This window comes from Platalea leucorodia (assembly GCF_965183815.1).
Source record: "Platalea leucorodia genome assembly, chromosome: Z".
Classification (NCBI taxonomy): domain Eukaryota; kingdom Metazoa; phylum Chordata; class Aves; order Pelecaniformes; family Threskiornithidae; genus Platalea; species Platalea leucorodia.
The window spans coordinates 12,226,518-12,252,614 of NC_138858.1; the positions used below are offsets into that span (position 1 = coordinate 12,226,518).

A 26,097-nucleotide genomic window follows, 5' to 3' on the forward strand; every position below is an offset into this window, starting at 1 on the left:
TGGGAGTCCCCCACCCCCAGTATGCACAACACCACAGCCCTGCTGCCGTCCAGCGCCCCAGACACTGCTGTCCGAGGAGCAGCATCTGTTTATGCAGCCGAATCCCACCCTGATTTTCAGTTGCCCACAGCCCAAGCCTGCTCCAGGCGCTGCAGCGAGCAGAGAAGCAGCTCAGGAACACAGGGACAGCGCACTCTGTGTTTTCTACATCCAAAGCCCCTAAGAGCAGCCCGCACAAAGAAGAGGTGCAAGTACAAGGCTGGTTGGCGTGCTGGGTGTGTTTTGCAAACACACTCGCCTGGACTCCAGTGCCCCCCTGTGGTTACTTCTTCCTCTAACGCCTGTAAGAGCAAACGCAGCAGAATTAGCAGCTGATATCCAGAAGATGCTGGGGAAACGTTACTGCTGCGAAAGCAGAAGGCAGGGCCAGCCTTCCCTCCCGTGCAGCGCTGCAGCCGCTGCAGTTTGCCTCTGCCAGGGGTGCCCTGGCACCGCCTGGGTGGCACCCTGCTCGGGCAGCGGCAGCAGCAAAGTGGGGAGCAGTTAAATGTTTAAACAGGTAATGATTTCCAGCCTGCATGCACAGGAGACAGATTCCCAAGGAAGGTAGTTGATGCTTTCCAGGCTGCTATAAGGGCCTTAAAAAAAAACATCCGTGCCCCTGCCTCTCTCCACAGCCGTGCTCATCCCCACATTCCTCTGGCATTGCCCAGGTCACGCAGACCTCCTCACCTCGCCTGTCCTGTCCCGGGCTCCCTGCCACCCGGCCACCCGGCCACCCGCCCCACAGCTGCCAGCCCGGTGCCCGCGGGGCTCCAGTTACAGCCCTATAAAGGGGGCCAGGGCACGGGGCCGGGAGGGAGCCGTAACAGGCCCTTCACAGCCCCATGGGGAGCAGTGCCTTTGCCCTGATCCTTGCCCTGGCTCTGGTGGCGTGCGTCAGCCCTGCGGAGAGGAAGGTACGGGGATGGGTGGCGATGGGGATGTGGTGTTGGCACCCTGCTAGACCCCGAAGGCTGTTGCTGGGGCTGTGGTGCTCAGCAGGGAGCCGGGGCTGGGCTGCCGGAGCTGGTGGGGCTAGCACTACACAGTGCTGAGGGAAGCTGTGGAGAGGCTGGGAGGGAGGCAGTGCTCCTGCGAGGATGCTCTTTGCTGCAGGAATCTGTCCAGAGACAGGCAAATGGAGCTGTGCCCTGGAGAAAGGCTGTTTCCCACCAAGCACGCAGGGAAAGGAGCGCACCCTCTGCTTTGTCATGGGGAGGACCCGCTCTCCCTGGGTGGCAGCAGCAGACAGACCAGAGCAGCAGCTGGGCTGAAGGCAATCAGTGCCACGGGTGTGATGGTGGCGACGCCAGTGGCACCCACTTCACACAGGGTCCATGGCATGGCCCCCACTGCTGTAGGCATCCCCAGGCAGAGCCAGCGTGGTGAGGTGGGAGCAGGATGCCCCCCCTGCCTGGCCGGGCACCCCAAGACACAGCTGTGGCCTTGCAGTGCCTCCTCTCTGGGTCGTGGCGGAGCGATACCGGCTGCCGGATGGTTGTGTCTGTCCTGGGCAAGGATGGCAGGTTCTCCGGTTCCTACCTGCCGGGTCCAGCCGCCGGTGACTCCGAAATCCTCACCTCGCCACTGGAGGGGTCCCAGCAGGATGTAGGGCTGGTCCCACAGCCCACCTTCTCCTTCACCGTGCACTGGCGGCTCCAAGGTAGGCAAGAGGGGGCCATCACCCTGCAGCAGGGATGCCAGCGGGATGCAGGGGGGTGGCTTTGTGCCTCACCACCCCGACTCATGCCACCTCGTACCCTTCCAGGCTCAGAGGCAGCCCAGACGACTGCCTTCCTGGGCCAGTGCTATGTGGGCACCAACGGGGAGGAGACCCTGCACGCCCTGTGGCTCCTGCGGGAGGCAGCCGACAGCCCCGCTGAGGACTGGAAAGCCACCCGGTGAGCACTGGGTCCCGGCCACCACTGTGCCAAACTTTCCTGCACCCCAGGCTGGAGAAGGGAGAAATTCCCCAGGATGAGGCACGGCAGGACTGCGAGGGTGAAATGGGTTTGTCACCAGTGACGAGCAGGGGCTAAGGAGCATCCCTGTGACCTGGCCAGCCCCTGCATCCCAGGCGTGCCCCAGGGTGGGTGACCCCAGGACAGGGCCCAAGGACTCTCCTTGCACTTTCCCCAGCAGGGAGAGAGCAGGACACAATGCCAGCACTCGGTGCAGCCTCTGCTACAGGGTATAGGAGCCCAGGGCATCCCACCAGCACCCAGTGAGGCAGCAGGGAACACAGTGCCCACCCTCGGGTTTCCCCTCTGTACCCTCCACCACAGCACAGGTGACCCCAGATGGATGAACCACTGTGATCTGGGGTTTCCTGCAGGATTGGCACCAGTGTTTTCACCCGGATAAAATAACAGCAAGTGGGGAAATCCAGGAGGCCCAGGACAGCAAGGAGACGGTGCTTCCCCCAGCCAGGCTCTGCCCATGCTGACGTGCTGTATTTCAGCAGCTCTCAGCCCACAGGTTCATGCTTTCCCAGGCAAGATCAGCCCAGCGTGAAGGCTGGGCACGAGGTGCAAAATAAAGGGTTTTTGTGGGGATGCAGGGCTTGGCTCTGGTTTCTGCCCTGCCTCAAACCCACGGGGTTTGTCTTGACCCGCAAGCACCCTCCCATGGGGAGGTTTCGTGCAGCATCGCTGAGGGCAGCAGGGTCCCTGGGGATGGGGGCTGTCCCATGTCCCCTCCCTGGCAGCAGGCAGCAGTGCTGTGCCTGCAAACCTGCCGCTGTGCTGTGGGTAACTTGTCCCTCGGGGTCCCTCCCAAATGTCCCCAGGGGTGCGGGCCAAACTGGGCTGTGACCAGGCAGTGGGATGAGGCACAGCCTCGGTGGCCTGCCGCGGGCAGCATGTCCCAGGGACGCAGGGCAGGCTCCAGGCAGAGCCTTCCCCGTGCGAGCGGAGCAGAGGAAGTTTCTCAGGTGCCCGAATGCACGGAGCAGTTGCAAATGGCTTTTGCAGAGCCGGCAGCCTCCCGTTCCCAGCCCCGGCGGATGCGCTGCGGCGGCTGGCTGCCAGCCGCCCCAGGGGTGGGGAAAGCTCCCAAACAGCTGGTCCCAAGAGAGGCTCCTCAGCACGGACGCGTCCCCCAAGCAACACACACATCGGCTTCTCCAGCCAAGCCCCTGCTGCACCGTGCGTGGCCAGGGAAAGGGAAGAGGGGGAGGATGCATCTGGCCTTGGCTGGGTTTTTTTTGGGCATCCCAGCCCAACCTCTCTTCTTTCTGCCTCAGACACCTTGCCAAAGCGGTCCCAACACGACCGGCTCCTTTGGGGGTTCAGCAGCCCCAGGGCTGAGGTGCCTGGTTGCAGGAGCTGGGGGAAGACGATGGCTCCATTGCTGTATTTCCAGCTGCTTTTTTAACCAGGCGCTCAGATTTCTGTGAGATTTTCTGCTCCCACCAATATCCAGCAGCTGGTGCTAGTGGATAAAAATAGGATGGATGCTGACAGGGGGTTTAGGTTTCCCTTGAAAAGGAGGGTGTGCCTTACTGCTGCTACTGACTGAAATTCCCACCTCTCCGAGAAACCCTGAATCCTTTACAAAAAAAAGGAAAACCTCATTCCTTTAAAGCGGCGAGCAGGAGGTGTTTTGTACTGGCCACACAGCCCAGGACCTCCTCAGCAACAGGAGGCAAATTTCATTTCATGCCTTCATAACTGCCAATATGTCACTATGGTGGAAAGGAGATGGCACTACCGACACTCAGGGAGTCACCACGCAAAAAAGAGAGGGATTCCATTCAGCAACACCCAGATGGGACTTGCCAAGGGCTGAACAGGATATTTTGCCCTGAAAAGCTCATGTTTCTGCTCTGTTGGTGTGTTCCCACAACGCCAATGCAGGCACCTGCCGGGACATCCGTGGGATGCAGGTTGATCTTGGGAATAACAGAGGGAACAGAGCGGGGAGGGCAAGCACGGGCTGTAACACCGACCTAAGCCAGAGTGCGGGGCCGCGCGTGCGTGCAAGCCACGCCGATGCACACACAGCCTGCACTCCGATCCCTGCAGCGTGCGAGGGAAACGGGTGTCGTGGAGGGTCTGCGGCAAGGAGGAGGAGCAGCGTGGCAGAAATACCAGGCTCTTCCTGTTCCTCTGCCTGATGGAAACAAGGTGCGAGCCTCCTCCTCGGCCAAAGAACTCATTCCGGGCATTTTTATCATTGCTGCCCTTTAACCCAAGGCGTGAGGCCCAGGCTGGGCTTCCTTCCTCTTGCTGGCTCAGAGCTAACCACTGTGGGACCGGCACAAGAACACAGAAAACGGTGAAAAATAACAGCCCTGGGGCAGCACGGGCTGAGACCGTGGAGCAGCCATCCCCAAAACTCCCAGCACAGGCTCATCCCCAGTGCAGTACGGGGACCAGCTCCAGGCTCTGCGATATCCCAGCCTCTGCCGCAAGCTTTCTGCGTGGAAGGGCTGTGCTGGCTGGTGCAGGCAGCGCCTGCGTTTGATGAGGTGCCCGCTGCGCTCGCCTGGCTCCCTGCCCGCTCTTCCAGAGCTCTCTCCCCTCCTGACCTTTGGCTGCGTGAGCCAGACCACTGCGGAGCGCGGTGCTGACCCCATCGCCCCTGGCCAAACACCGGCCCCAGTGGCCACTCCCTGCTTTGCTGGCAACGCCACTGTGTTTTATTTCAGATGACTTATGCAATACCACTTAGCGCTGGGCCAGCGACTCCAGGTGACATCAGTGGCATTACGCACCCCAGCCTTGAACTGCAAAAAATGAAATGAAAGCGCGGACGGGGTCCCAGCCCTTCCTGCCACCGCGCACGGCTCCTGGGGAGAAAGGTGCAGTGGTTCCCCGGGGATGCCCACGGGCTGCCTGCCCCGGCCAGGGCAGAGCTGCGACCTGACCCTGTTACGAGCGTGCTGCTGCCTGTCCCAAGACAGGGCCCGTGGGTGAGCCTCCCCTTGGCGGTCTCTCCTCCCCAGGGCAGAGGCACAACATTCAATTTTACAGCTCGTTCTCCTGCACAAGCACCCTTTGCCTCCCGCGTGGGTGCAGACCCTTTGCCTCCCGCGTGGGTGCAGACCCATTGCCTCGCTGGGCTCCCACGCCCCCAAACCCCACGCCGGGCTCCGCAGCCTGAGCTCAGGCTCCGTTAGTGCCTCCCGTGGACCCAGCGATCCCAACCCAGGGCCCAGCCCCGATTTAGCAACCACCCAGCAGGCCGGGCCCTCCCTGCGGCCCCCGGCCGAGGGGACGGGGCCGTTGCACCACCCTGGCTCTGCTCCGCTTCCTGCGATTGTGCAGCTCCCCGTTACGAAAGCGGTGGTGGGGGCAGCCACCGGCTCCTCGCGCTTCCTACCGGGGAAGCTGCTCGCTTCCGCGGCGCCGGCGTCTTGGGTGCATGCAGGTCACACGTGGGTGCTGGGTGCTCACAACACTCACTTGTCTGCAGAGGTGGTTCAAGAGTGTTTTCGCACCCCTGAAGGGGGGTGAGAGCAGAGCAACCGGCCTGCAAACTCGCACCGTGCCTCAACAAGCTCCTCTGCACAGCCGTAGCCGCGGGAAGGGAATGCAGCACCCTCTCCCCTCCGTTAGGCTGCGGGAGCGATCGGTCACCTCCCAGCCCCTGGCGCAGCCCCTCACCAAAACAACCGCAGAGGGGACAGTCACACGTGATTACTATTTATTTACACGTTATTACTGCAGAAATTATGAATTATCCTGATCTGGTTGAAGATGTCCCTGCTCATTGCAGGGGGATTGGACTAGATAATCTGCAAAGGTCCCTTCCAACCCAAACCATTCTATAGGATTCTATGAAATGTCCTGAAGTAGGATGAGGAGAGATGCGCAACATGTACCACTAAGCTTCACTCCAGGAAAGACACTGCTCACCAGCTCAAAGTGTTTCTGCTCAGCCCCGGGGAGCAACTAGAGCCAGATGACTGCATCACCGGTCAGCGCAGCAAAGCTCAGGCACACGAGGACACAGCTTTGAAACTGCCCAGTGGCCAGGAAAGCCTTCAGAAGAGCAAGCAGCTCTGCTGCTCTCTGCTCCACGCCCCCTCAGCAGTCCAGCTCGAGGCCCAGAAGCCCCGTTCCCAGGGCTGTGTGAGATGAAAGGCTCAGCCCCTACGGAAGGGAAACGGCACACACGGCTCGGGAAGGACTCCACGTTACCTTCCCCAGCCGCGCCAGGAGCTGTGCCTGTGGCTCAAAAGCTAGCAGGAACAGGCGACACGCAGGGTCTGTCGCAAAGGCAGGGCCGCTCCCTGTGAGGGCACTGAAGGTCAGCTATCTCACAGCTAGAAATCACGTAACGCTGCAGGATTAAGGGGGAAGGACAAGGGACAGATGCTTGTGGCCACCAGACACAGTAAGAAGTGCAGGACCCAGCCTGTTCACCTCCACCTGCGCAGGGAAGAAGCAAGGCAGTGGCCTCCGTCACCAACTGCATCCAGTCAGACCAGGTACGGGCGCCTTCAGGCCCGACCGCCTTCACCTTCCATGCCACAGCCCATCCCCGCGAGCCACGGGATGCACCCCGGGCTGCAGAGCCACATCAGCAGCCGTAGCAACGTTCCCAGAGTTTCCTACCCCGTCTGGGATAGAGTCCTGCTATAGATACACAGAGCAGAGCGTCAGAACATGTCAACCCTAAAACAATTCCTCCCCAGTAAACCCTCTGAGCTGCCAGCAATCGGGAGAGTATTCAGAAAAATCTGCTTTGATAAATTATCTGTTAATGCAGCTCTGTTTGTCCCTGCCCGGCAGGGTGCCCAGCGTCACCCCGAGATGCAGGAGGCGGCGGTGGTCACATCTCATCGGCTCGGTGCTGCTGGATGACAACTCTGGCAGCGCGTTCCATCCACTCCGGCCTCTTCGCTTTCCCCACGGCCAGGACCACTGCCTGCAAAGGGTCGCTCTGGGAACGCTGCTCCTGTGGCTGGGGAGGGCCCAGCTCGGAGCCCGCTGCCACTGGAGGGTCAGAGGATGAGTTGCTGTTTAAAGATCTGGGATCGGGGTTGGGTGGACTCTGCCCCTCATCCCGTGATTGATTGAGGCTGCCCAACAGCGAGGGGTCCTCAGGCTCTGGGCCGAACCCCTCCAGCACGGCGTCCTCCTGCACATCAGGTGCCACCTGGTTTGGGAACTCGCGGATCTGCCGTGACAGCACTGCAAGAGAGGTAGAGCCAGCCCTGTCATTCCCAGCCTCGCACCGTCCTGCTCTGAGCACGGGCTGCCGCAGAGACCACGAGAGCAGAACAAACTGTTCAACTAGGGCTGCTTCCTCCCAGGGGAGGCGGGGAGAGGATGCTGCATGGCTGCCAGGCAGAAGCACAGCTTGTGCTCCGAGGGGGACCTGATCCCCCCAGTTCTTGTACCGCCCCTGGTCCAGGGCCCTACCCCCAGGCGGGCCTCTGCAACAGAGCTGAGGAAGAGTCCAGAGCTGGAGCGAGACAGCAAAGCCAAAGCTAGCCATCACCCCAGGCAAGGGGCTGCTGGGTTGGAGGAGCCCCAGAGTCTGGGCTGCCTCTGAGGAAGGTGCTCTGCCTGCCCTGGAGGGCCGCGCTTCACCTGGAGCCATGCCTCAGCCCCCCGGCACTCACCTCTGAGCTCTGGCTGTGGCTCTCTGCTCCCAAACGAGCCAATGCTGGGGGAGAGAATGAGGCAGAAGGACAGAACCACGACCTGGAAACAGAAAGATCAGCACAGACTTCAGCATGGGACACAAAAAGGCATCATGGGCCGCAATAAACACCTCTCTCCCAAACTTATACGGAGAGCAGAGATGCCTCTGCAGACACTGGGGCTGAGGGCACTCACCATGGTGCAGGTTTTTGCTGTGGTAGTTTTGGTGGTGGACTGTCTCACCAAAGCCTGCAGTTTCCGCAACTGCTCGAGCAGTGACCTGCAGGAGAGCAGGCAACGCAGGTTAGCGCAGAGGCTGAACCAAGAGCTGCACGCTCCCCTCCTCCCCCCTGTGCAGTCAAGGACAGGCCACAATCCCAAGAAGAGGAACAGCCTTCCCCACCACATCTCCTGCCACGTCCAACAGTAAGAACTCACATGTTCTGCTTCTGCAGCAGCTGCACCTTCTTCTCCAGCTCGTGGTTCTGCGCTGTGCAGACTGCCACCCTTCCCAGGAAAGACGAACAGCACAGGGGAAAAACAGAGAGGTTTTTGTTAGTCAACAGCAGGGACTTCACCAGAGTCTCTCCTCAGGTAATCGGCCACCACCTTTGGGTGGCCGGGGCAGATAAAATTGCTCCTGGGGTCTACCTGGAGCGAAGTCCAGAGAGCAACATCTCACACCAGGTTTCAGGAGGGGTAAGCCCTGCCCAGTCCCACAGAGAAGCACCAGACTAATCCCTAAGGATGCTCGCTCCTCGCAGCACACCAGCCCTGCAGATCCACGACGTCAGGCTGTATTGCAAACTAGCCTGACCTGGAGAACACGCTGGACCTGGCAGGCCAGCACCCGGCTTGAACAGAGCAAGCTCTGGGCCATCTCCAAGCATAAGAGAGCAGGGCAGGCTATGCCACAAGCTTCTGAGCCCCCTGATCAGGGAGAGCTGCTGCCCCACAAGGTCAGCCTCACTTTCTGCCCGGGGTGGCAAGACTCCATCAGCAGCACAGCACAGCTGCTTGTGACCGGTTCCCCCTGCTCCCGACCCCTGGCAATGTGGTCAGCACAACGAGCGCCACTTTATGAGGGGAGCAGACATTCTCTGTGACCGAGCGGGTCACGTATTCGTTCCCTTCCCCTCATTCTCAGGCCCTGAAGGTCCTGGGCACCAAGTCGACAAACCAAACAGATTTCTTCTTCCCTACCAGCCTCAAGGTTCCTGGGTGCCGGGCCAGTTACTCCCTTCCTTACCAGCCTTGAAGGTCCCAGGCAGCCGGCCAGCCCGGTGCTGTTGACAACCCTGTCACAGAGCAGGGAAGCATAACAGCACACAGAGCACTGTCCATAAAATCAAGCAGTTACAAGTCCTCAGGGGTAACTTGGACTGGAGCTGCTGCTGGACAGTGAGACCCGGGACCCGCCCTGGCCACGGACACTGCCACTGTCATCTGCTTCCTCCCATGACTGAGGGAGTGACTCGTATTCCTTTATGTCATTGTCAAGTCTAGATTATGATCATTATATTGATTCAAAAAACCAAGTATTAAGATCTGACCCGACCTGATCTGCAGAGGGTCCGGGTGATTAGAAACCATAAGTTCAGTTGTATATAGGATCTAGGTGACTAGAACTTGTAAATTAAGTTGTATTATAAATTCTGTATTACGCTGCTTATAGATTGTACTACATTGATTCTGCTTGTAGAAATCCTGTGCCATTCTAATCAAAAATTCTGTGCTACATTAATCATAACATGTTAAGAACACAACGCTTTAATTGAAACTACGATTTAGTGCCATCATCATTCTGCCAAGGATCCCTAAAAGAACCTGTCTGTCCCCTCAGTGTTGGGTGACGCTGCTGTGTGCCCATACCTGTTTTCCAGGCCATCCACGTAGATCTTCTTCCTGCGACGACTATCCTGGGCTGACTGCTTGTTCCGGATCTTCCGACGCACTTTCTTCAGAAGCCGCTCTTCAGCCTGCAAGGGTCATTTCTCATTAGCAGCAACCCCAGAGGCGTTGGCAATCCAGCCCTCACAAACCCTGCACACATCTCAGTGCTCGGCCCGCATGCTTTTGTCGTCTGTCCCTCCCACACCACTGAATGAACTGCAGGGGCTGCAAGGCAAACTCTGGCCTGCTGATGCGGCCAGCAGCTTCTCTGGTGTAGCAAAAGTGAGGCATACCTAAGGGAGATGAAAAGCATGCAGCTTTTCTACGTGATTAGCAAAGCAGAGGCTGCTGTGCATGCGGACACACACCAAGGAAAGGAAGAGGACACCAAGCCCTGCCGCATGCTGCCCTGAACACAGCACCTGGGCACCCATGCTCTCATCAAGGCACCACCCTGTATTTTCAAAGCCCTGCTCTGGCTGAAGCGTTCGAGTGGTCCAAGTCCATTTGGGAGTGACAGGCTGTAGCAAGGACTCACTTTGGTCAGTGGCAGACAGGTTGGTAATGAAACGCCTTCTTTCTCCAGGAGCTGCCTCTCCTCCTCTGTCAAGACCAGCTCTGGGAAGTCGGACTAGAAAACAGGAAAAATACGACCGCTGAGAATGCAAAGTAAAGGGAGTCCACTCCAGGGCAGGGAGGGCATGTAGAAAGCACACAGAACCGGGATCAGCTCTCCCAAAGCAGCATCATGCTTTCCTCAGAGATATCTGAGGAAAAGACCAGAAGCAAAGGCCCACAGGCATGGCCATCAGTACCTGCATGATGGCTCCAGGTACAAGCTGGGGTTCAGCATCCACAGCAACAGCAATGGGGAAACCAGAGCTCTGTTCCAGAGCCTTGCTTGTGCCTTCCAAACCCGTCCATGTCTCTGGGGAAGGAAAGGAGAGTCCAGCGCTGGGCCTCAGTGAGGCAGCACCTGACCAGCCAACTTTGAATAGCATGAAACCGCAACTTTAGAGCAGCAGAAAGCCACTAAATTCGGCTCTCTCCATCACCGCCTGGCACGCACCCAAAAAACACGAATGTGGGACTGCTTTTCTGCCTGCACCCAGGAGCGAAAGAGCCCTCACACATCACTTACCAAGGTCAATGGAAACATCTCCTTCTGCCATGTCAGACCTCACGCTTTCCAGTGCAGACCAATCCTGATGGAGGGAATAGTTGTGATCAACTTGCACAATGTCTGAGCTCCGAGGGCTGCCAGCAAAGTCGCTGCCAGGGCTATGGGACAGATGCTGATCCTCAGAAATGCCGCTGTCACTGTCAGCAGGTGAATAACCCTGCAGCGTGCCTGCTTCATCTTCAAAGGCGCTCAGCAGGGAGCTGATGAAGACATCCATCTCCTTGTCCAGGAGCTGTGAAGAAAAAGCTTTTACTCAGCAGGAAGCCAAACCTCCTGAACCACAACCCGGCAGCGATTCCTCCCAAAGAACTCACCTCAGGCTCTGGCAGGCCCCAGTCTTCCAGCAGACCGTTCTCCTCCCCTGGGATTTCAGGGCAGGGAGCATCATCCTTCAGGAGGAAGTCAAGCAGGTCCTCATCTGCCAAAGCAGCCAGTTCCTCTGGGCGTGACATCTGAGCAGGACACCCAAAGTGAGCACAGGCACAGGAGCAGACATCAGCACTCCTTTGAGATGTCCCTCAGACCCTACAGACAAAGTCTCCCCGTGCAACGGTAAGAGCTGCCAGGGCCCTGCAGCGACGACCAGCCCACGAGTATTTCCCCAGCAAGGCTACCATACCAGCACTGGTGGCCCCACCACACACAGTTTCCCCACCAGACTACTGGGACCCAGCCACAGAAGCCCTGCTCGACCCAGAACACAAAAGCTGCAGGAAGGACAAGGAAACTGGGAGGGCCCCAGGCTTTTTGCTGTGGAGAGCATGCAAGATCCTGCCGTTCCCCTGAAGCCTGAAGGTGCCGTACCCCCGGCGTGCAGCCAGTGGGGCCAGCCTCCTATTGCAGGCAAATTATTAAGAGAAGTCATCATCGTGGGGTTAACTGAAGTTAATGATTAAACAATGGTCAAATTAATTGATGATTGAATGAAAATGAAATGGCAATCAAATGGTGATTAAGAAATAATTGAATGGTAATTAAACAGTGATTTGACAATGATTTAAGCGATGATTTAAACAATAATTTAGGCAGCGGTCAAACACTCTACCTCTGACCACACTTCTAATAATTAAGCTGGATACATATATATCTCAATGTCGCTAGCATACAATATACTTTTAGGCTGAATGTAAAGCGCTGCTTACCTCGCTGTAGATATCAGATGCCAAGCAAAGGGTCTCTCAGCCTCGAGGAGCAACCGTGAGAGGCGTCCCTGCTCCAGGGGGAGATCGCTGCCGTGCGGGGGAGCTCAGTGGGCTCGGGGAGGCTACAGGCACGTGGAGCGTAAAGTGACGGACTCGCAGTCAACCCCCCCTTGGTGTTTGTGCAGGTGCACAGCTGTGGCAGCTTTAGCTTTGCCTAGTCCCAGCTCGGGCTGCTGTTATCTCCCAGTAAGACATGGCCTAGACTCCTCAGTCCCTGCGAAGATGCGGTTCTCACGGTTGGCAGGGCTGCTATCGGTCAGGCCCGCTTGTCGCTGATGCCTGAACCAAAGCACTGCTCACTCGGTCAGAGGGGGGGCATCCATCACACCTCCCCATTAGCACCGCTAAGCTTTCACTAAGCTGGCAGGTGCCGCAGTCCGGAAAAAAAAAAAACCAAACCAAAACAACCAAAACCCCCCAGAGACCAAAAAAACCCCACCCAAAACCAGCAGGGCCCAGCCGCAGGGCTGCTGTGCCAGCTGCCTGGGAGCGGGAGGCCGGTGGCGGGGCTGCCCCGGAGCGGCGGGGGAGCGGGGCAGAGCCCGGGCAAGGCCGCGGCCCGGTGCTTCCACCGACACCGGGGGCTCCCTCCCCCGGCAGCGCGCGCCGGGCAGGCGGCGAGGGCGGGGGGGGTGGGGGGGGGACGGCAGCAAGCGGGACGGGAGGAGGGGCGCCGGCAGCAGGCGGGGCCGGGCCGGCTCCCCGGACACCCGCCCCCGGGAAGCCTCTCACCGCCCCACCCGTGGGGCCGGCCCGCGGGCAAGCGGGGCCCGCGCAGCCCTCAGCCGCCGGCTCCCCGCCGGGCACCACAGCCCCAGGCCTGACCGGGCGGCCCGGTGCCGCAGGAGGAGGAGGGCCGCGGCCCGCACCGGCGGGCTGTCAGCGCCGGGGCCGCCACCTGCGCTTCCCCGCTGCGGCCGCCCCGCAGGGCCCCCCGGGCCGGGGTGAGGGGATGGCGGCGGCCCCGACCCCCGCGGCCCCCGTCCCGCCCCCGCCCGCCCCCGCCCGCCCCTCACCTCAGCGCCTCCACCGCGCCGCCGCTGACGCCGCGCGCTCCCAGCCTGCCCCGCGCGCCCGGGGCGGCCCCGCCCCTCCCGGGGGTGACGCGGCGGGGCGGGAGCGCGCGGCGGCGGCGGCGACCGGGCGGGGGGGGGGGGGGCGGGGGACGGACACCGGGGGCGGCCGAGCCCCGGGGAGCACCGGGCCCTGCGGAGGCCCGAGCGGGCGAGCAGCGGGCGGAGCAGGGCGGCGGGGTGCGGCGCTGAGCCGTGCCCAGCCCCGGGGCGCAGGGTGGGGCGGCGCGGGTAGCGGGCGGCGCGGGTAGCGGGCAGCCGCGGGCGCGGGGCCGGGACGCGGGGTGCGGGCGGGGTGGGGGGGAAGCCGGGCGGAGCGCGGCCCCGGGGCACCGCGGCGTGGCGAGCTGTGCCGTGCGCCGGCGCATGCGCGGCGGGGGGCGGCGGGGCGGGAAGCGGGCGGTGCCGCCCCGCTCCGCTCCGCAGAGCCTCGGCGCGGCCGCCGCGCTGCTGCTGCCCGCGCACAGGTACGGGGACGGGGCAGAGACGGGGTCCCGGTAACCGGGCGGGGGGAGGGGGGCGAAGCACGGGGTGACCGGTAGCGGCCTGGTTCCCGGGGGTGCCGGAAACGGATGTACCGGGGGGACCCCCCCCGCCCCGCTTACCGGGGGGCAGGGGGCGACCAGCGCCCCGCTTACCGGGGCCCCCCGCGCCCGCCGGGGCGCCCTGCCCCGGGCTGCCGCGACCCAGCGTCTCCCGGGGGTCGGTCACGCCTCGGCCCGGTTTTGGGGCGCGCCCCGTCGCCCCCGGGACCGGCGGTACCGGAGCACCGACACCCGCCGCGGGGTGCCGGGGCAGCACGGGCAGGCAGAGCCGGGCTGGGCCCGGCCCCCGTTAATCCCGGCCTTGTCCTTGCCCTGCCCTAAAGCAACCGCCGCCGCTGCAGGCCTGGGCCCAAAGTCTGCGCTCGCCAGGCCGGGGCCGGCATCACCGCCCCGGGGGGGGACGGGGGCGAGCCGCGGTGCCGGGCGGGCACGGCGGGGAAGGTGTCCCCCTGCCCACCCTGCCTGCAGGCAGGGGAAGGCGAGCGGGAAGGGTGTCGGCAGCCCGCGGCGCGGCGTTGGGTGGGGACGCTGGAGGACACGCTGCCCGCGGCCACGCCGCAGCCGGGGGAGATGGCCCCGCAGCTGCCGCCCGTCCTCCCGGGACGGAGAACTGGTCGTGGCCCCCCGGGACGGGGCGATGGGGTGGGAGACGCGGGGCTGGGGCGGGTGCTGTGGGGCGGGATTGACCGCCGTCGGGGAAAAGCCCGGGTTCCCACCGTGCCCCGGCTGGAGCGGCTAACCGGGCAGGGGAAACCCTGCCCCATCCTCTGCCTGTTCCCTGCTCCCTGCCGGATTCTGCCCGCACCCCTGCAAGCTCCCCGCTCCTTTGAATCTGCCGGCAGGATGTCTACATGCTTCTGCCGTGGCTTCATCGCTGGCTGTTAGACCCATATTTGGTAGCAATAATTGTTTACTCCTTTCTCCTCTCTCCCCGAGCCTCGCTGCTGAGAAGGGGAGGGGACATATTTTTGGGATCTTTAACTTTGCCAGAGCCTGCGGGTTGCCTGGTAAAGGGTCCGAACCCCCCCCTGCAGACCGTGGGGTGAAACCCCCCAAGCGCTAAATGATGGTGATGGTGCGTGGCGAGCACCGGCCGTGCAGGCAGCTTGCTCGCCCAACGGCAGCAGGAGGAGTTTGGTGCGTCCCGAAGCGGCACATCTCAGCAGATTTGGAGAAGGGGAGTAGGAAAGCTGAGAAAGGGGAAAGAGGGACCTGTGGGGCAGCCTCCTTTCCAGAGCTGAGCTTTGCCAACTGCTAGGTGGAGAAACACCCCCCAAAACCCAGCCATGCTCTCCTGTCACTTTCCCCTTTCTGCCTGGCCGGCGACAGGCAAGTCACTTGCCCTGGCAAGCGCGAGTGCCCGCATCGGGGTGCCTGGTGTCCTCCAGAGGCCGTGAGAGCACCCACTGCACCCCAAGTGCTGCTTTTGGGGTGCTGTGCTGGAGGGCCGGCTCACTAAGGACGCAGGAGAGGCTGCCACCATTTGTGCCCCCTCCCTTGGAGGGCAGGGGATGCCTGGCAGGAGCGGACAGGCCCGGGGATGGGTGGGAAACGCCAGCAGTTAATGGCCAGAGCTGCTTCTCCTCAGCATGGGGGAGCATGCAGGCAGGCAGTCTGCGGCTGTGATCCTCCAGCCCCGCTGCCCGTCCCCTGCCCGTTTCCCACGCCGAGCGGGGCTGCCCTCCCTGCGGGGACGAGAGGATGCTCCTGCCCCAGCCAAGTGGTTGCAGGGGTGCCGCGGGGCTGGAGATCGCCTTGCCGGCCGCTCACACTCCGTGGGAGCAAGCTCAGCCTCGGCTGGAAGAAACTATCTTCCCATCCGACGTGGATGCATGGCTGGGAAAGAGGAACCGGGCTGAATGGGCTCAGCAGTGTGCAGTACCATCACCAACCGGGGCTGCCGGCTCAGCCTTCTCATCGGCGCAGGGCTGAGCCACCCATGCCCCCGGTGCCTGCCGTGGCTGGTATACTGGTCCCGTACTGGAAAACCCAGCCAAAGCCTGGTCCATCTTCCTGCCACGTTAATTTTTGACCCGGTTCATCGTGCTGTTGTGCAGACACCCATGTGCCGGCAAAGCCACCGCTGGCAAGCATCACGATGGCCTGGTACTTGCCTGGCTGTGCCGGCAGCTGCGCTGGCCGGGACGGCAGCCGCATCCGTGCCTGCGGAAAGCCCCGGCAGTGGTGCGGTTTGCAGCTGATAAAGCTTCCTGCAACCAACTCCCAGCCTAGGGGTGGTCCGGTGTGGGGCCTTTCCCAAGTGAAATTCAGCATTGCTGTTAAAAAAAAAAAAAAAGAAACCAACCAACAAACCCAAACCTCATCCGGAGTCTCCCTTCGAAAGAGCATGTTAAAAATGGCAAAATTGTCGCATCTGAAGATTTGCCGCTTGTTCTGGAAACTTGCCGCGAGTGCACCAGCAGGCTGCTATCGAATTTTTGTTGATTTTTTTTTTTTCTTTTAAGATATAAAACCTCCTCTGTAACCATTCTTGCAGCACTAAACTCAGCCGATACAAATATAGCAGTTACGTCACGTGACGGAAAACTCGCTCTCAGTGGTCCCGGCAATGACGCGGTGGTTCCTCGGGCCGGCGCGGCGCTGCCCGCAGCTGTCCCCGCCTGCGCTGCCCCTGCCCTCAAGCAGAGCCCAGAGACCTCTGCCGCCGCGGTGGTTTTGCACACCTCGTGTGGGGTGAGGTGGAGGCAGCCGGGATGGCTCCCAGCAGGGCTGGACCCCATCAAGAAACACCTCCTCCCGCCCCCCCCCCCCATTTTGGGATGGCTCAGCAGCATGCTCGTGGCTCAAAGGGTTGCACACAGCTTGCTATAAAATGCAGACGTGTGTTAATCTGGCTGCCGGCTGGCTGCTCCGGTGCCTTATCTGCCTTTGCATACTGACAACCGATTGAGAATGGGTTTGCTTGCTCTGGAGGTGAGCCAGCACAGAAATTCGGTATGTGTTCATTGAGACTTGGTTTGTTTGTTTTTTGTTTTTTTTTTTTTTCCTTTCCAGAGGGACAGCTTGAATTTCGCTGTCCTTTTCCTTTATTTTTCTGGTTTGCAGCACTGGGCTCCCATGCTGTCTCATCCCTTATGTCTAGTCTGGCTTTTCCTGTCCCACATGGTAGCCGGAGGGGAGAGGTCCATGGGGGCCAAGCCCTGTGTTGGTGCCCTCAGAGAAGGAAGCAGATTTGCAAACCCCGTGTGATTAATTGCCACGTTTGCTGACAAATCTCTCCACGGTTGAGGAGGTGCACTTCTTATGCAGCAGAGAGCATTTCTGCTGTAGACATTGATGTCAGCAGAGTTCAACTGCTGGAGCCTGAACTGTTTCCGTAGAATATAGGAATTAAAATTAAGCCTCTCCCTTTTCTCTGAGGGCTTCCTTGATGTTGTGAGCGCCTTCCCTGCCGAACTCTGTTGGTTTTGTAAGAGCTCAGGAGTAGGAAGGCTTGAGCAGTCATCCTTCTGCAGGGTCTTGGAAAGCATGGTGGCCCCCGTGAAGGGTGTGCTAAGGGGTGCCTCCGACACAGCACCTGATTTTGGCTGGCTTTGGGAGGGCAAGAGGAGGCTGCAGAAATGGCTGGGCATGGCCTGGCTCCTCTCGGTTCCTCTCTGCCATCCGGCGTCCTCCCCTCCCCTTCCTCCGTGGTCTCTGACCTTGTCCTGGCGGTGGCATGTTCTCCTTTTCCTGCGGAGGGACGGAAAGCAGCTTTATGCTCAACTCAAGAATATTTTTAGATATAGAGAAGATGGCCTGGTGACCACAGCAGCCCGCCCTGCATATGAAATATTTGGAAAGCCCTTTCTATGTCAGGGTGTTCCTCGTCCCTTCAGCTCCGCAGCTTCACTGGTGTTTCTGGATGGACAGCAATGGCACAGGCGGGTGCCTCCTTCCTACTGCTGCCGGGCTCCCTCGCTCCGGACCCGAAATGCATTTCATTCCTCGTCAGCGGAGCCAGTGGGGGCCGTGGGCCTCCACAGAAACATTGCCGAACGGCTCAGGAATGCAGAGCTGGAGCCGCTCCATGTGCTGGCGGAGGCGGCACGCTCCTCCATGCCTGCCTCCCTCCCTGCACCACCAGCATGGCTTTATGGCTCTGCAGGAGCAGGACCTCTGCCCTCTGACTTGCTCCTGGCCAAAATCAGATGTAGGAGCTTTTTATCCGTCGCAGATCCTGCCCCTAGCCCACTCGGGTCTGTGCTTGGGAACAGCCCACACCGGTGTACCCTTCTGCGGGGGACTGGAGCTGGCAGCACTGGGCAGGGATGCACAGGCTCATCGTGTGCCGCTGCAGTGCACAGCAGGCGAGGGAGGCTGCCAGCAAGCCTTGCCCAAGAACCTTCCCCGGGAAGGCGGAGGGTGCACGTGGCCAGCAACCTTTCCCTGACAGCCATAATAGGAGGCCTAATAGGAGAAAATCAATCTAAAAGAGAACAAGCGGATATGGTGCATCCCAGCTAGCACTCCTGCATCCTCCCACCAGCTGGGGTTTAAGGACAAGGCAGCCTGGGTCAAAGCAGAGCAGGGGACTCCTTCCCCACAAGCAGGCTCTTGGGGAGAGGAGAAGGAGTGTCGCTGCTGGAGAGTGTCGGGTTGGGGCCGGCTAGGGACCAGGGATGCTGAGAAGGGCAGGGAGAAGGACCCGGTGCAGGGACCCTGAGGGGTGCAGCAACCTGGGAAAGAGCTGAAAGCTGCTGCACAGTGGGTAAACCCAAAGGAGCAGGCTCTACAAGCCCTACAAGCTGCAGCAGGCAGCGGGGGGCTTATTTACAATCTTCTTTTACTTTTGTCATTTATTTCTCAATTTGCTCTGCTGTAAGAATATCGTTGTTTTAATTAAGCATTATTAAACCTGGTGTGTCGAAGCTCTGTTGAGAAGTACTTGCTCTGAAGCTGATCTACGCAATCATTCAGGCTTGAAGCTGATCCTTCAAGCTGGACCCGGCTTGGGGCCTGTTTCAGATGGTGTGGTGCAGCTCTTGTGTGCCTTTGCAGCGAAACCTGCGGCATCTGGTCCCTTGCCTTTCTGCACATCATCCTGTGCAGGGGTTCTCTGGCCCTGGGTTTGTGCAGCAGCTGCTGCCATAGACCCTGACCTCTGAGCACTCACTGGGTGTGAGTGGTGCTTTCCCCGGGTAATTATTTTTAACGGGTGGGTTTGGTGCCCGCTGCCCTTATCTCACCTCCCCGAGCGGCTCCAGGCTTTTCCGTCCCCCGGGTCCGTCTGTGCTCAGGCTGCCAGCTCAGCACTGTCTGCTGGTGACATGGGGGGCCCTGATAGCCAGGGCAGGGCCCTGCCAGCTCTGGGTCAAACCTTGGTTTTCCTCTTGTGGCTTCTATGTCACGGCAGGTTTAATTATAACCCCGTCTGTCGCGCTCTCACGGCTTATCTTGCGTGCTCCCATGCGCTTGCTTCCTCCCTGTTGGCAGCATCTCTGCCGAGTACCAGCTACTGTTGCTCCCACGGGCGAGCAGGCTTTGGGACCTTGGGACAAGGAGACAAGGGTGACAACACTGGCCAGAGACCCCGGGGTCAGCACAGGGCTGGAAAGCGAGACGCCCTTGCAAGCTCGCCAGGACGGGGTGCAGCCCTTGCTTGCCGCTAGAAGCTGGGTCCTGGCTTTCGGGGAGCAGAGGTCCTGCCAGAAGGGAGGAGGAGGAAGGACCCTGCACACCGGAGGGGCCAGCAGTCAGAGCTAACCCGCCTGTCTCCTCCAGCAGGTGACGCAGGAGTGGGGACAGCCCAGCCGCCACCATGGTCGCCCTCTCGCTGAAAATCAGCATCGGCAATGTGGTGAAGACGATGCAGTTTGAGCCCTCCACCATGGTGTACGACGCTTGCCGGATGATCCGCGAGCGGGTGCCCGAGGCCCAGATGGGACAGCGTAAGTCCACGGCGGGGCTGGCTGTCGTGCCAGGGCCACCCCGGCTTAGCTCCTGGCATTTCACTGGTCTCCCTTTCCTCTCCTGTTTCTGTGCCCATCTGGGCTTTCCCAGAGCAGGGGTGGGGTGAGGGGAGACAGGTCCAAGTCCTCCTGCCCACTTGAGGCAAGGAGCTGAGCTCTTTGGGCTCCCTCCTCAACACCCCAGAAGAAATTTGGGGTTTGGAAGGTAGGAAACCACATTTGGAAGTGAAATACCCATCAAGCTCTTTGAGCCTGCTGCCCTTTCTGTCTCTGCTCCTCTCTCCTACTCGCATCCATCACTACTAGCCAGGGCTAGGTGGGTTTAAACAGTTGCAGGGATTGTAGCGAGTGTTAATAAACCATATAAGTTAATTTTTTCTTTCTTGGGGGATATATAGTTCTTTGTCAGGTCTGTCCCCTACCGGCAGCTCTCCGCCAGACCCGTGTCGGTACTCCATTACCTTGCTAAGCCTTCTCAGCTCTAATAGCTTCCTGCTGCCGCCAGGCTCAAAATTAAGCTTATGGCTCATGAGCTCATGATGTGATTCACGCCCATGCGGACGTGGCCTGTCCCCGGTGTGTGTGGGGGTGGCTGGAGCACTGGGACAACATCTCGGGGGTTCTCCTGGGTCCCTGCCGCCTCCAAAAGCAGCTGTGCCACGGGGGAGAGGCAGCAAACAGGAGGTCAGGAGTCGTGGGAAGAGGAGGGGGAGCGCGGCGACATCTGGGAGCAGCAAATTCCTTGAGGATGAAAGGAAATGCCTTCTCGCGCCGTGCCCGGCTGGCCAGCAGTCCGGCGGACCACAGCTTTCGGTTTTGGAGAGGGACTGAATGTTTATGTGGATGCGGGGCTGTAGCCATGTTGGAGGGAGCGTTGCATTTCCTGCTGCTGGGCGTGAGCCAGCCTGCTTACAAAAAAAGGCAAGGGGAATGCCTTAAAGGGAACTGCTTATTCCTGAGTTCCTTTTCAGTTGCTCACAGCTTTTCTTTTCCTATCAGTTCCTTGCAGCTTTTGTTTCTCTTTGCTCTCCTTACCCAGTGGCACTCGGGGGTCCCTTTCTGAGCTGCCCTGTTTTTTTGTCATCTCTGGGCTGGGGGAGCTTCGGTGTAGGTTTCCAGCTCTGCTCTTGCTCTGTCTCGGGAGGCACCTCTGCCTGCCCAAGTTATGGATCTGGGGCAAGCTGCTCAGTTTTCAGCGCTTAAGAGTTATCCTCTTGGAATTTGCTTTGAAAATAGGGTTGTTTTTTTTTTTTTTTTAAATTTGAAAATAAAATGCAAAGCCTCTGTGATTTTTCTGTTCCCTGTTTAGTAGGATCCTAACGGCAGTGTTAGCCAGGCAGGAGCGGGGCGGCTCAGGAATTTGTCCCTCCCCACAGAGAGCTGCCAACGAGATGACTCCTTATAAACTTAGCAGCCGGACAAGGCGGCGTGCAGCGTGGGGTTGTTGGAAAGGTGGAGAAGGACCTTTCCCAGGGCAAAGCCAGGTGTGGTCCTGGCCTCTTGCAGCATGAAAACGGGGCTGTCCCTGTGGGTCTGAGCTGGGGTGCCACTGCCCAAGCTCCAGCAGCAGCACTTTCACCAGTTACCCCAGCCCTGAGGTGGCACGATTTGGTGAACACCACCTATTCACCCCCTCTGAGACCTTGTAAGCCTTGATCCCATCCTTCTTCAGCCTCCTCTGCCCCAAACGGAGGAGTCCCAGCTCCTTTAGTCCCTCATACAAAGGCTCCGTCATTTAAGTTGCCTCTTTCTCTATCTTTTCAAACTATGCTGTGTCCTTCTGGGGAGATGCAGACTACACCACCACGGAGTACTCCAAGTGTGGATGTGTCTAGGGTTTATAGACCAATTCCCAGTGCCCTTCCTGGTGATTCCCAGCGTTTTACTACCTTGCTTTGGCTGCTGCTACAGGTTGCACCAAAGATTTCAGGGAGCTGTCAACCACAACTCCAAGCTTTTCCTTCTGTTGTGACTGTCAGTTCCAAGTTCAACATTGCGTAGGCATGCTTCAGATGATTTTTTCCGTAGATAACTGGTAAAACATGAACCTCGAAGCTTGCTTGCCAGCTTTTTGCCCACTCATTAGGTTTAGGCTCCAGCGTTCACCGTGCTGCTGTGCTTCACGCGTTGGGCTGCACCAATGCACATCCCTGGGTGCAGGCTGGCATCTTTGTGTCCCTGTCCTGCTGAGGATTACCCTGGCAGAGACTTTACCTGTTTTTCAGCCAATGATTTTGGGCTGTTCCTCTCGGATGAAGACCCAAAGAAGGGGATCTGGCTGGAGGCTGGGAAGGCTCTGGACTACTACATGCTTCGCAATGGGGTAAGCATCCATCCCACGTGCTTCCAGCTGATCCTTGGCTCTGCGGTTGGATGTGCCTGTGGTGTGGAGGTGGTGTGGGTGCCTGCCCTGCTGCCTTGCATTGGGCCCCACAGCACCCCATGTCCCCCCCACAACTGCACTGGGGAGAGGGAGCTGTTGGCGTGATGGTGGGATCTGGGCGCCCTGCGCCGGTGCCACTGCTGGGAGCTGTGCCCCGCTGTGCCCACAGGACACCATGGAGTACAAGAAGAAGCAGCGGCCCCTGAAGATCCGTATGCTGGATGGGACAGTGAAAACGGTGATGGTGGATGACTCCAAAACAGTCACGGACATGCTCATGACAATCTGTGCCCGGATCGGTGAGAGAAGGGAGCAGCGACAGGGCAGTGGAAGGGAGGTGGGGAGAGATGGCAGCGTCTGATGGGGGTACTGGGGGAGTGGCAGCAGCTCTGCGGCAGATGGTCTGGCAGCGGGGATGTCCAAGGGGTGCGTGACGCTGGGGAGGGGACACTGCTCTGCACTCCTGCATCGCTCCAGGCTCTGTGTTTGGCAGCAATGTCGTGCTGAGCTTGGTCCTCTGCTCTCCTGCAGGCATCACTAACTACGATGAGTACTCGCTTGTTCGGGAGATTATGGAAGAGAAGAAGGAGGAGGTTACTGGTACCCTCAAGAAAGACAAGACCTTGCTGCGAGATGAGAAGAAGATGGAGAAGCTCAAGCAGAAGTTGCACACGGATGACGAGTGTACGTGCCTGCACGATCTGGGAACAGGGTCAGCCCGTGCCGAGGGCAGCGGGGAGGGGGGCAGGGACCCCGGCAAGGGGAAGACCCAATGCAGGGGAGCGGAGGTGACAGTGGAGAGGACTGTGATGAGGGGACATGTGCCCACACTCCCTGGGGTGTCTCCTGCTTGGAGGCCCAGGGCAGAGGGGTGAGAGCCAGGATGCACCAGAGGGACATCCATTTCTTGCTCCGCCTGAGCAGCCCCAGGGCTGGGAGTGACCCTGCCTGGGCGCCCGTCCTTGCTCACGCCCTGGCATTGCCTACAGTGAATTGGCTGGACCACGGCCGGACCCTGCGCGAGCAAGGCATCGACGACAATGAAACGCTGCTGCTGCGGCGCAAGTTCTTCTACTCCGACCAGAACGTGGACTCGCGAGATCCGGTGCAGCTCAACCTGCTCTACGTGCAGGTACAGCTCTCCAGAGTGCCTGGCTCCGCTGCCCCATGCCAGTCCCCTGCCAGGGCTGGTGGCTGAGAGGTTTGGCCAGCAACCACCACGGGGGGGCACTTCAGGATGCCCAGTTATCTCCTGGGTAAGAGCCAACACTGGCAATCCCAGCCCTGCCCTCTGCATACTCCGGAGCTCCCCAGGGGATCCCATGTCTCCTCTGCCTGGTGGGAACCATCCTGAAGTCCAGCTGCTGTTCCTCTCCCAGGCATGGTGATGGTCCCTGCAGGGGACAGCCTGCCCCTAGATCCTCCTTTTTTCCACGGCCACTTCTTTTCTGTCTGGAAAACAGGTCCTGCCCAGCATGGAGGGGAGCAGTGGAAGGGCTGCATGGCTGCCCAGCCCACGGCAGTGTCTTCTCTTTCCACGCAGGCTCGCGATGACATCCTTAACGGTTCCCACCCTGTCTCCTTTGACAAAGCCTGTGAATTTGCCGGCTACCAGTGCCAGATCCAGTTCGGGTCACACAACGAACAGAAGCACAAGCCAGGCTTTCTGGAGTGAGTGTCGTGGGGAGCCCCAGGTGGCTCGAGCAGCTTGGCAGCCCCCAGCACTACACCAGCACACGGGGCTCCGGGGATGCGGTTGCCTCTGGTGCGACCCCTCTCCTCCCTGCAGCACGGTGCCCAAGCGTGGAGGTCCACGCCGGCTGCAAGGGGTGCTAGCCCTACCTCCTGCTCCCTCTGGCACCCCCCAGGACATGTAGCCAGCTCTGATGGCGGGGGATCCCAGCCCACCATACCGTCTCCCCTGATGCTGCATGAAGAGCTGCATCCTTGGCACCTCCACCCCAGTCTCAGCAGGGCAGTTCCTGGGGCAGCTTTCATTACTGTAGTAACCTCTCCCACATCCTTCCTGCTCCCAAAAACTTCCAGCCCATGCCCTGGCAGGGATTTGTCCGAGGCTCTGGGTTGGGCCTCTTTGTAGTCGAAGACAAATGCTGGCTTAGCTCTGCTGCTAACAGCTGGCTTGGCTGTCTCTTGGCAGACTCAAGGATTTCCTGCCCAAGGAGTACATCAAGCAGAAAGGGGAGCGCAAGATCTTCATGGTACGTGCAGGGGGGCTTTTGAGACCTGGGCTGCTTGTTTCTCCTTGCCAAAGCTTGAGGCTGCTCCTGTCTCTGGAGGCAACACGTAGCAGCTTGGCGGGTGAGAAACAGGAGCAGGAAGCTGAGGTGGGCAGGCAAGGCAGCTCCTGAGGCAGGTCCTGAGGTCCCGGAGGTCAGAGGGATGCTGCAGCAGGGGCAGGGGATGCCGGTGGGGCGGGGAGAGCTTGGAAAGGCTGTGACAGGGCGATGGTGACACAGCCAGGGGACTGTGAAGCTAGCGTGATGTTCCCTCTTTGCTGTCACAGGCCCACAAGAACTGTGGGAACATGAGTGAGATCGAGGCCAAAGTTCGCTATGTGAAACTTGCCCGTTCCCTCAAGACCTACGGAGTCTCCTTCTTCTTGGTGAAGGTAGAGCAGTGGCTTCCCCCAGTCCCACCTCTCACCGGCCAAAATTCCTCTTATCCAGCATCCATCCATCCCTCGTGTCTCCAGCTGCTACCCTTCAACACACATTGCTCCAGTACTCCCTGTGTCTCCACTGTCTGCCTCTTCTTGCCTTTCCCTGTGCACTGTTTTCCCACTTCTTGGTTCACGCTTTTTCTCATTTTCAAGCCCCATGTCGTGGTTGTGACCACCAGAAAGTGTGGCTTTGAGGGTGTTCGGTAGCCACAGCAGGCCTCAAAGGTCTCTGGCTGGATGGATCCATCCCGGGGACAGCCCACAAGCCTTCTCTTGTGGCCTGCAGGAGAAGATGAAGGGGAAGAACAAGCTGGTGCCACGGCTGCTGGGGATCACCAAGGAGTGCGTGATGCGCGTGGACGAGAAGACCAAGGAAGTGATCCAGGAGTGGAGCCTGACCAACATCAAGCGTTGGGCAGCCTCGCCCAAGAGCTTCACCCTGGTAGGGACCAGTCCTGGTCCTCCACCCCGCCCCCCTTCCCAGCGGTGACCCCATAGGGGGCTTCTCTCACACCCACCCCTCTCATGGGTCTTGCCCCGCGGTGGGACAGCCTTGCCCCACGGTGGGACAGCCTTACCCCACGGAGGGACAGCCTTGCCCTCCTCTGGTGCCTCTCCTGGCTGCTGTTTCAAAGGCTGGCGCTTGGGCGCTTAGCACATACCAGAGGGGCTCAGGATGGCCGCCAGTGCCCAGCTCCGGTGCTACCCTGTGCCCTGCCATTGCAGGATTTTGGAGATTACCAGGATGGTTACTACTCAGTGCAGACAACGGAGGGGGAGCAGATTGCCCAGCTGATTGCCGGCTACATCGACATCATCCTCAAAAAGGTGAGGCCATGCTGAGAAAGGCAGTGATAACTGGCTCCTCTCTGGAGAGGGGTGCAGGGTGCCTCTTCCAGCTGCTTCCAGACAGCCGTTGGCACACGGTGCTGCTGGGGGAGCTGGAGACGGGGCAGGGGGACCTTGTGGCCCCGGTACGGTGCCTGGGCTGCAGGAGGATGGGAAGGCTGGGAGGTATGTGCTGGCTCACACGTTTTCTCTTTCCCTCTGCAGAAAAAGAGCAAAGACCACTTTGGACTGGAGGGGGATGAGGAGTCCACCATGCTGGAAGACTCCGTGTCTCCAAAGAAGTAAGTCCTACAGGAGCAAGTTAGCTGCCAAGCAGAAGTTGAATGGAAAGCGGGTTCCAGCCAAGCTTGCAGCACAGTGTGTCTGGAGGAAGGGCTGCCAGTCCTTCGGTGGCAGCACTCCCGCAGAGCCTGGTGCCGGTGCCATGGGCATCCCTTGACCTGGTATTTCTCCCCGATTCAGGTCGACTGTCTTGCAGCAGCAGTTTAACCGTGTAGGCAAGGCAGAGCTGGGCTCGGTGGCCCTGCCAGCCATCATGCGGACAGGGGCTGGAGGGCCAGAAAATTTCCAGGTGGGCACGATGCCACAGCCTCAACTGCAAATCACCAGTGGCCAGATGCACCGAGGGCACATGCCTCCCCTGGTAAGCTCTTCCTGTGCCCACCATAGAACACAAACTCTGAAAGGTGCCCCTCACGCTTGTGTAGACCCATCCATTTGGGTCTGTGGCCAGGCGT

General features: G+C 59.8%; 3 protein-coding genes across 8 annotated transcripts in view; 2 read left to right on the forward strand and 1 right to left on the reverse strand.

Moving 5' to 3' along the window:
* Nucleotides 1–887: 887 nt before the first annotated feature.
* LOC309602083 (avidin-like) lies at nt 888–2,411 on the forward strand (the record flags this gene model as incomplete). The annotated part of the gene is made up of 4 exons (XM_082335388.1): nt 888–959; nt 1,495–1,705; nt 1,811–1,943; nt 2,378–2,411. The coding sequence occupies 4 exons, from the start codon at nt 888–890 to the stop codon at nt 2,409–2,411; spliced, it is 450 nt and encodes a 149-aa protein (XP_082191514.1).
* Nucleotides 2,412–5,720: 3,309 nt separating this feature from the next.
* On the reverse strand, nt 5,721–12,989 carry CREB3 (cAMP responsive element binding protein 3). Of its 2 annotated transcripts, none has more exons than XM_082336731.1 (11): nt 12,935–12,989; nt 11,859–12,132; nt 11,031–11,168; nt 10,675–10,948; nt 10,349–10,461; nt 10,072–10,164; nt 9,513–9,619; nt 8,079–8,147; nt 7,836–7,920; nt 7,619–7,700; nt 5,721–7,184 (listed from the first exon to the last, which is right to left on the reverse strand). In XM_082336731.1, exons 3-11 carry the CDS (start codon nt 11,166–11,168, stop codon nt 6,823–6,825), a joined length of 1,323 nt encoding a protein of 440 aa, XP_082192857.1. In that variant the 5' UTR covers nt 11,859–12,132; nt 12,935–12,989; the 3' UTR covers nt 5,721–6,822. The 2 variants fall into 2 exon arrangements, with proteins under 2 accessions (XP_082192857.1, XP_082192856.1); XM_082336730.1 differs by having other exon boundaries at nt 11,859–12,210; nt 12,935–12,986.
* A 383-nt stretch (nt 12,990–13,372) lies between these two features.
* The window catches only part of TLN1 (talin 1), a 35,293-nt gene continuing 22,568 nt past the window's right edge, over nt 13,373–26,097 (forward strand). The window contains exons 1-13 of one of the 5 annotated variants that reach the window (XM_082335486.1): nt 13,373–13,458; nt 19,261–19,427; nt 21,674–21,771; nt 22,001–22,130; nt 22,363–22,515; nt 22,821–22,963; nt 23,375–23,502; nt 23,990–24,050; nt 24,356–24,460; nt 24,798–24,953; nt 25,238–25,339; nt 25,565–25,641; nt 25,823–26,003. In XM_082335486.1, coding sequence (XP_082191612.1) covers nt 19,298–19,427; nt 21,674–21,771; nt 22,001–22,130; nt 22,363–22,515; nt 22,821–22,963; nt 23,375–23,502; nt 23,990–24,050; nt 24,356–24,460; nt 24,798–24,953; nt 25,238–25,339; nt 25,565–25,641; nt 25,823–26,003 — 1,464 coding nt within the window. In that variant the 5' untranslated portion in view covers nt 13,373–13,458; nt 19,261–19,297. Of the gene's footprint in view, nt 13,459–18,977; nt 19,179–19,260; nt 19,428–21,673; nt 21,772–22,000; nt 22,131–22,362; nt 22,516–22,820; nt 22,964–23,374; nt 23,503–23,989; nt 24,051–24,355; nt 24,461–24,797; nt 24,954–25,237; nt 25,340–25,564; nt 25,642–25,822; nt 26,004–26,097 lie in introns of those variants that run through there. The other 4 variants (XM_082335487.1, XM_082335489.1, XM_082335488.1 and 1 more) reach the window with 4 other exon arrangements.

Excerpts from the sequence above, each read along its gene's own strand:
- CREB3 (XM_082336731.1), bottom strand. The coding sequence starts at position 11,168 with ATGTCACGCCCAGAGGAACTGGCTGCTTTGGCAGATGAGGACCTGCTT. Across the intron at positions 9,620-10,071 it reads CCTGTCTGCCACTGACCAAA|GCTGAAGAGCGGCTTCTGAA; the intron begins GTGAGTCCTTGC and ends TGACCCTTGCAG. Across the intron at positions 7,921-8,078 it reads CTGCTGCAGAAGCAGAACAT|GTCACTGCTCGAGCAGTTGC; the intron begins GTGAGTTCTTAC and ends GCTCTCCTGCAG.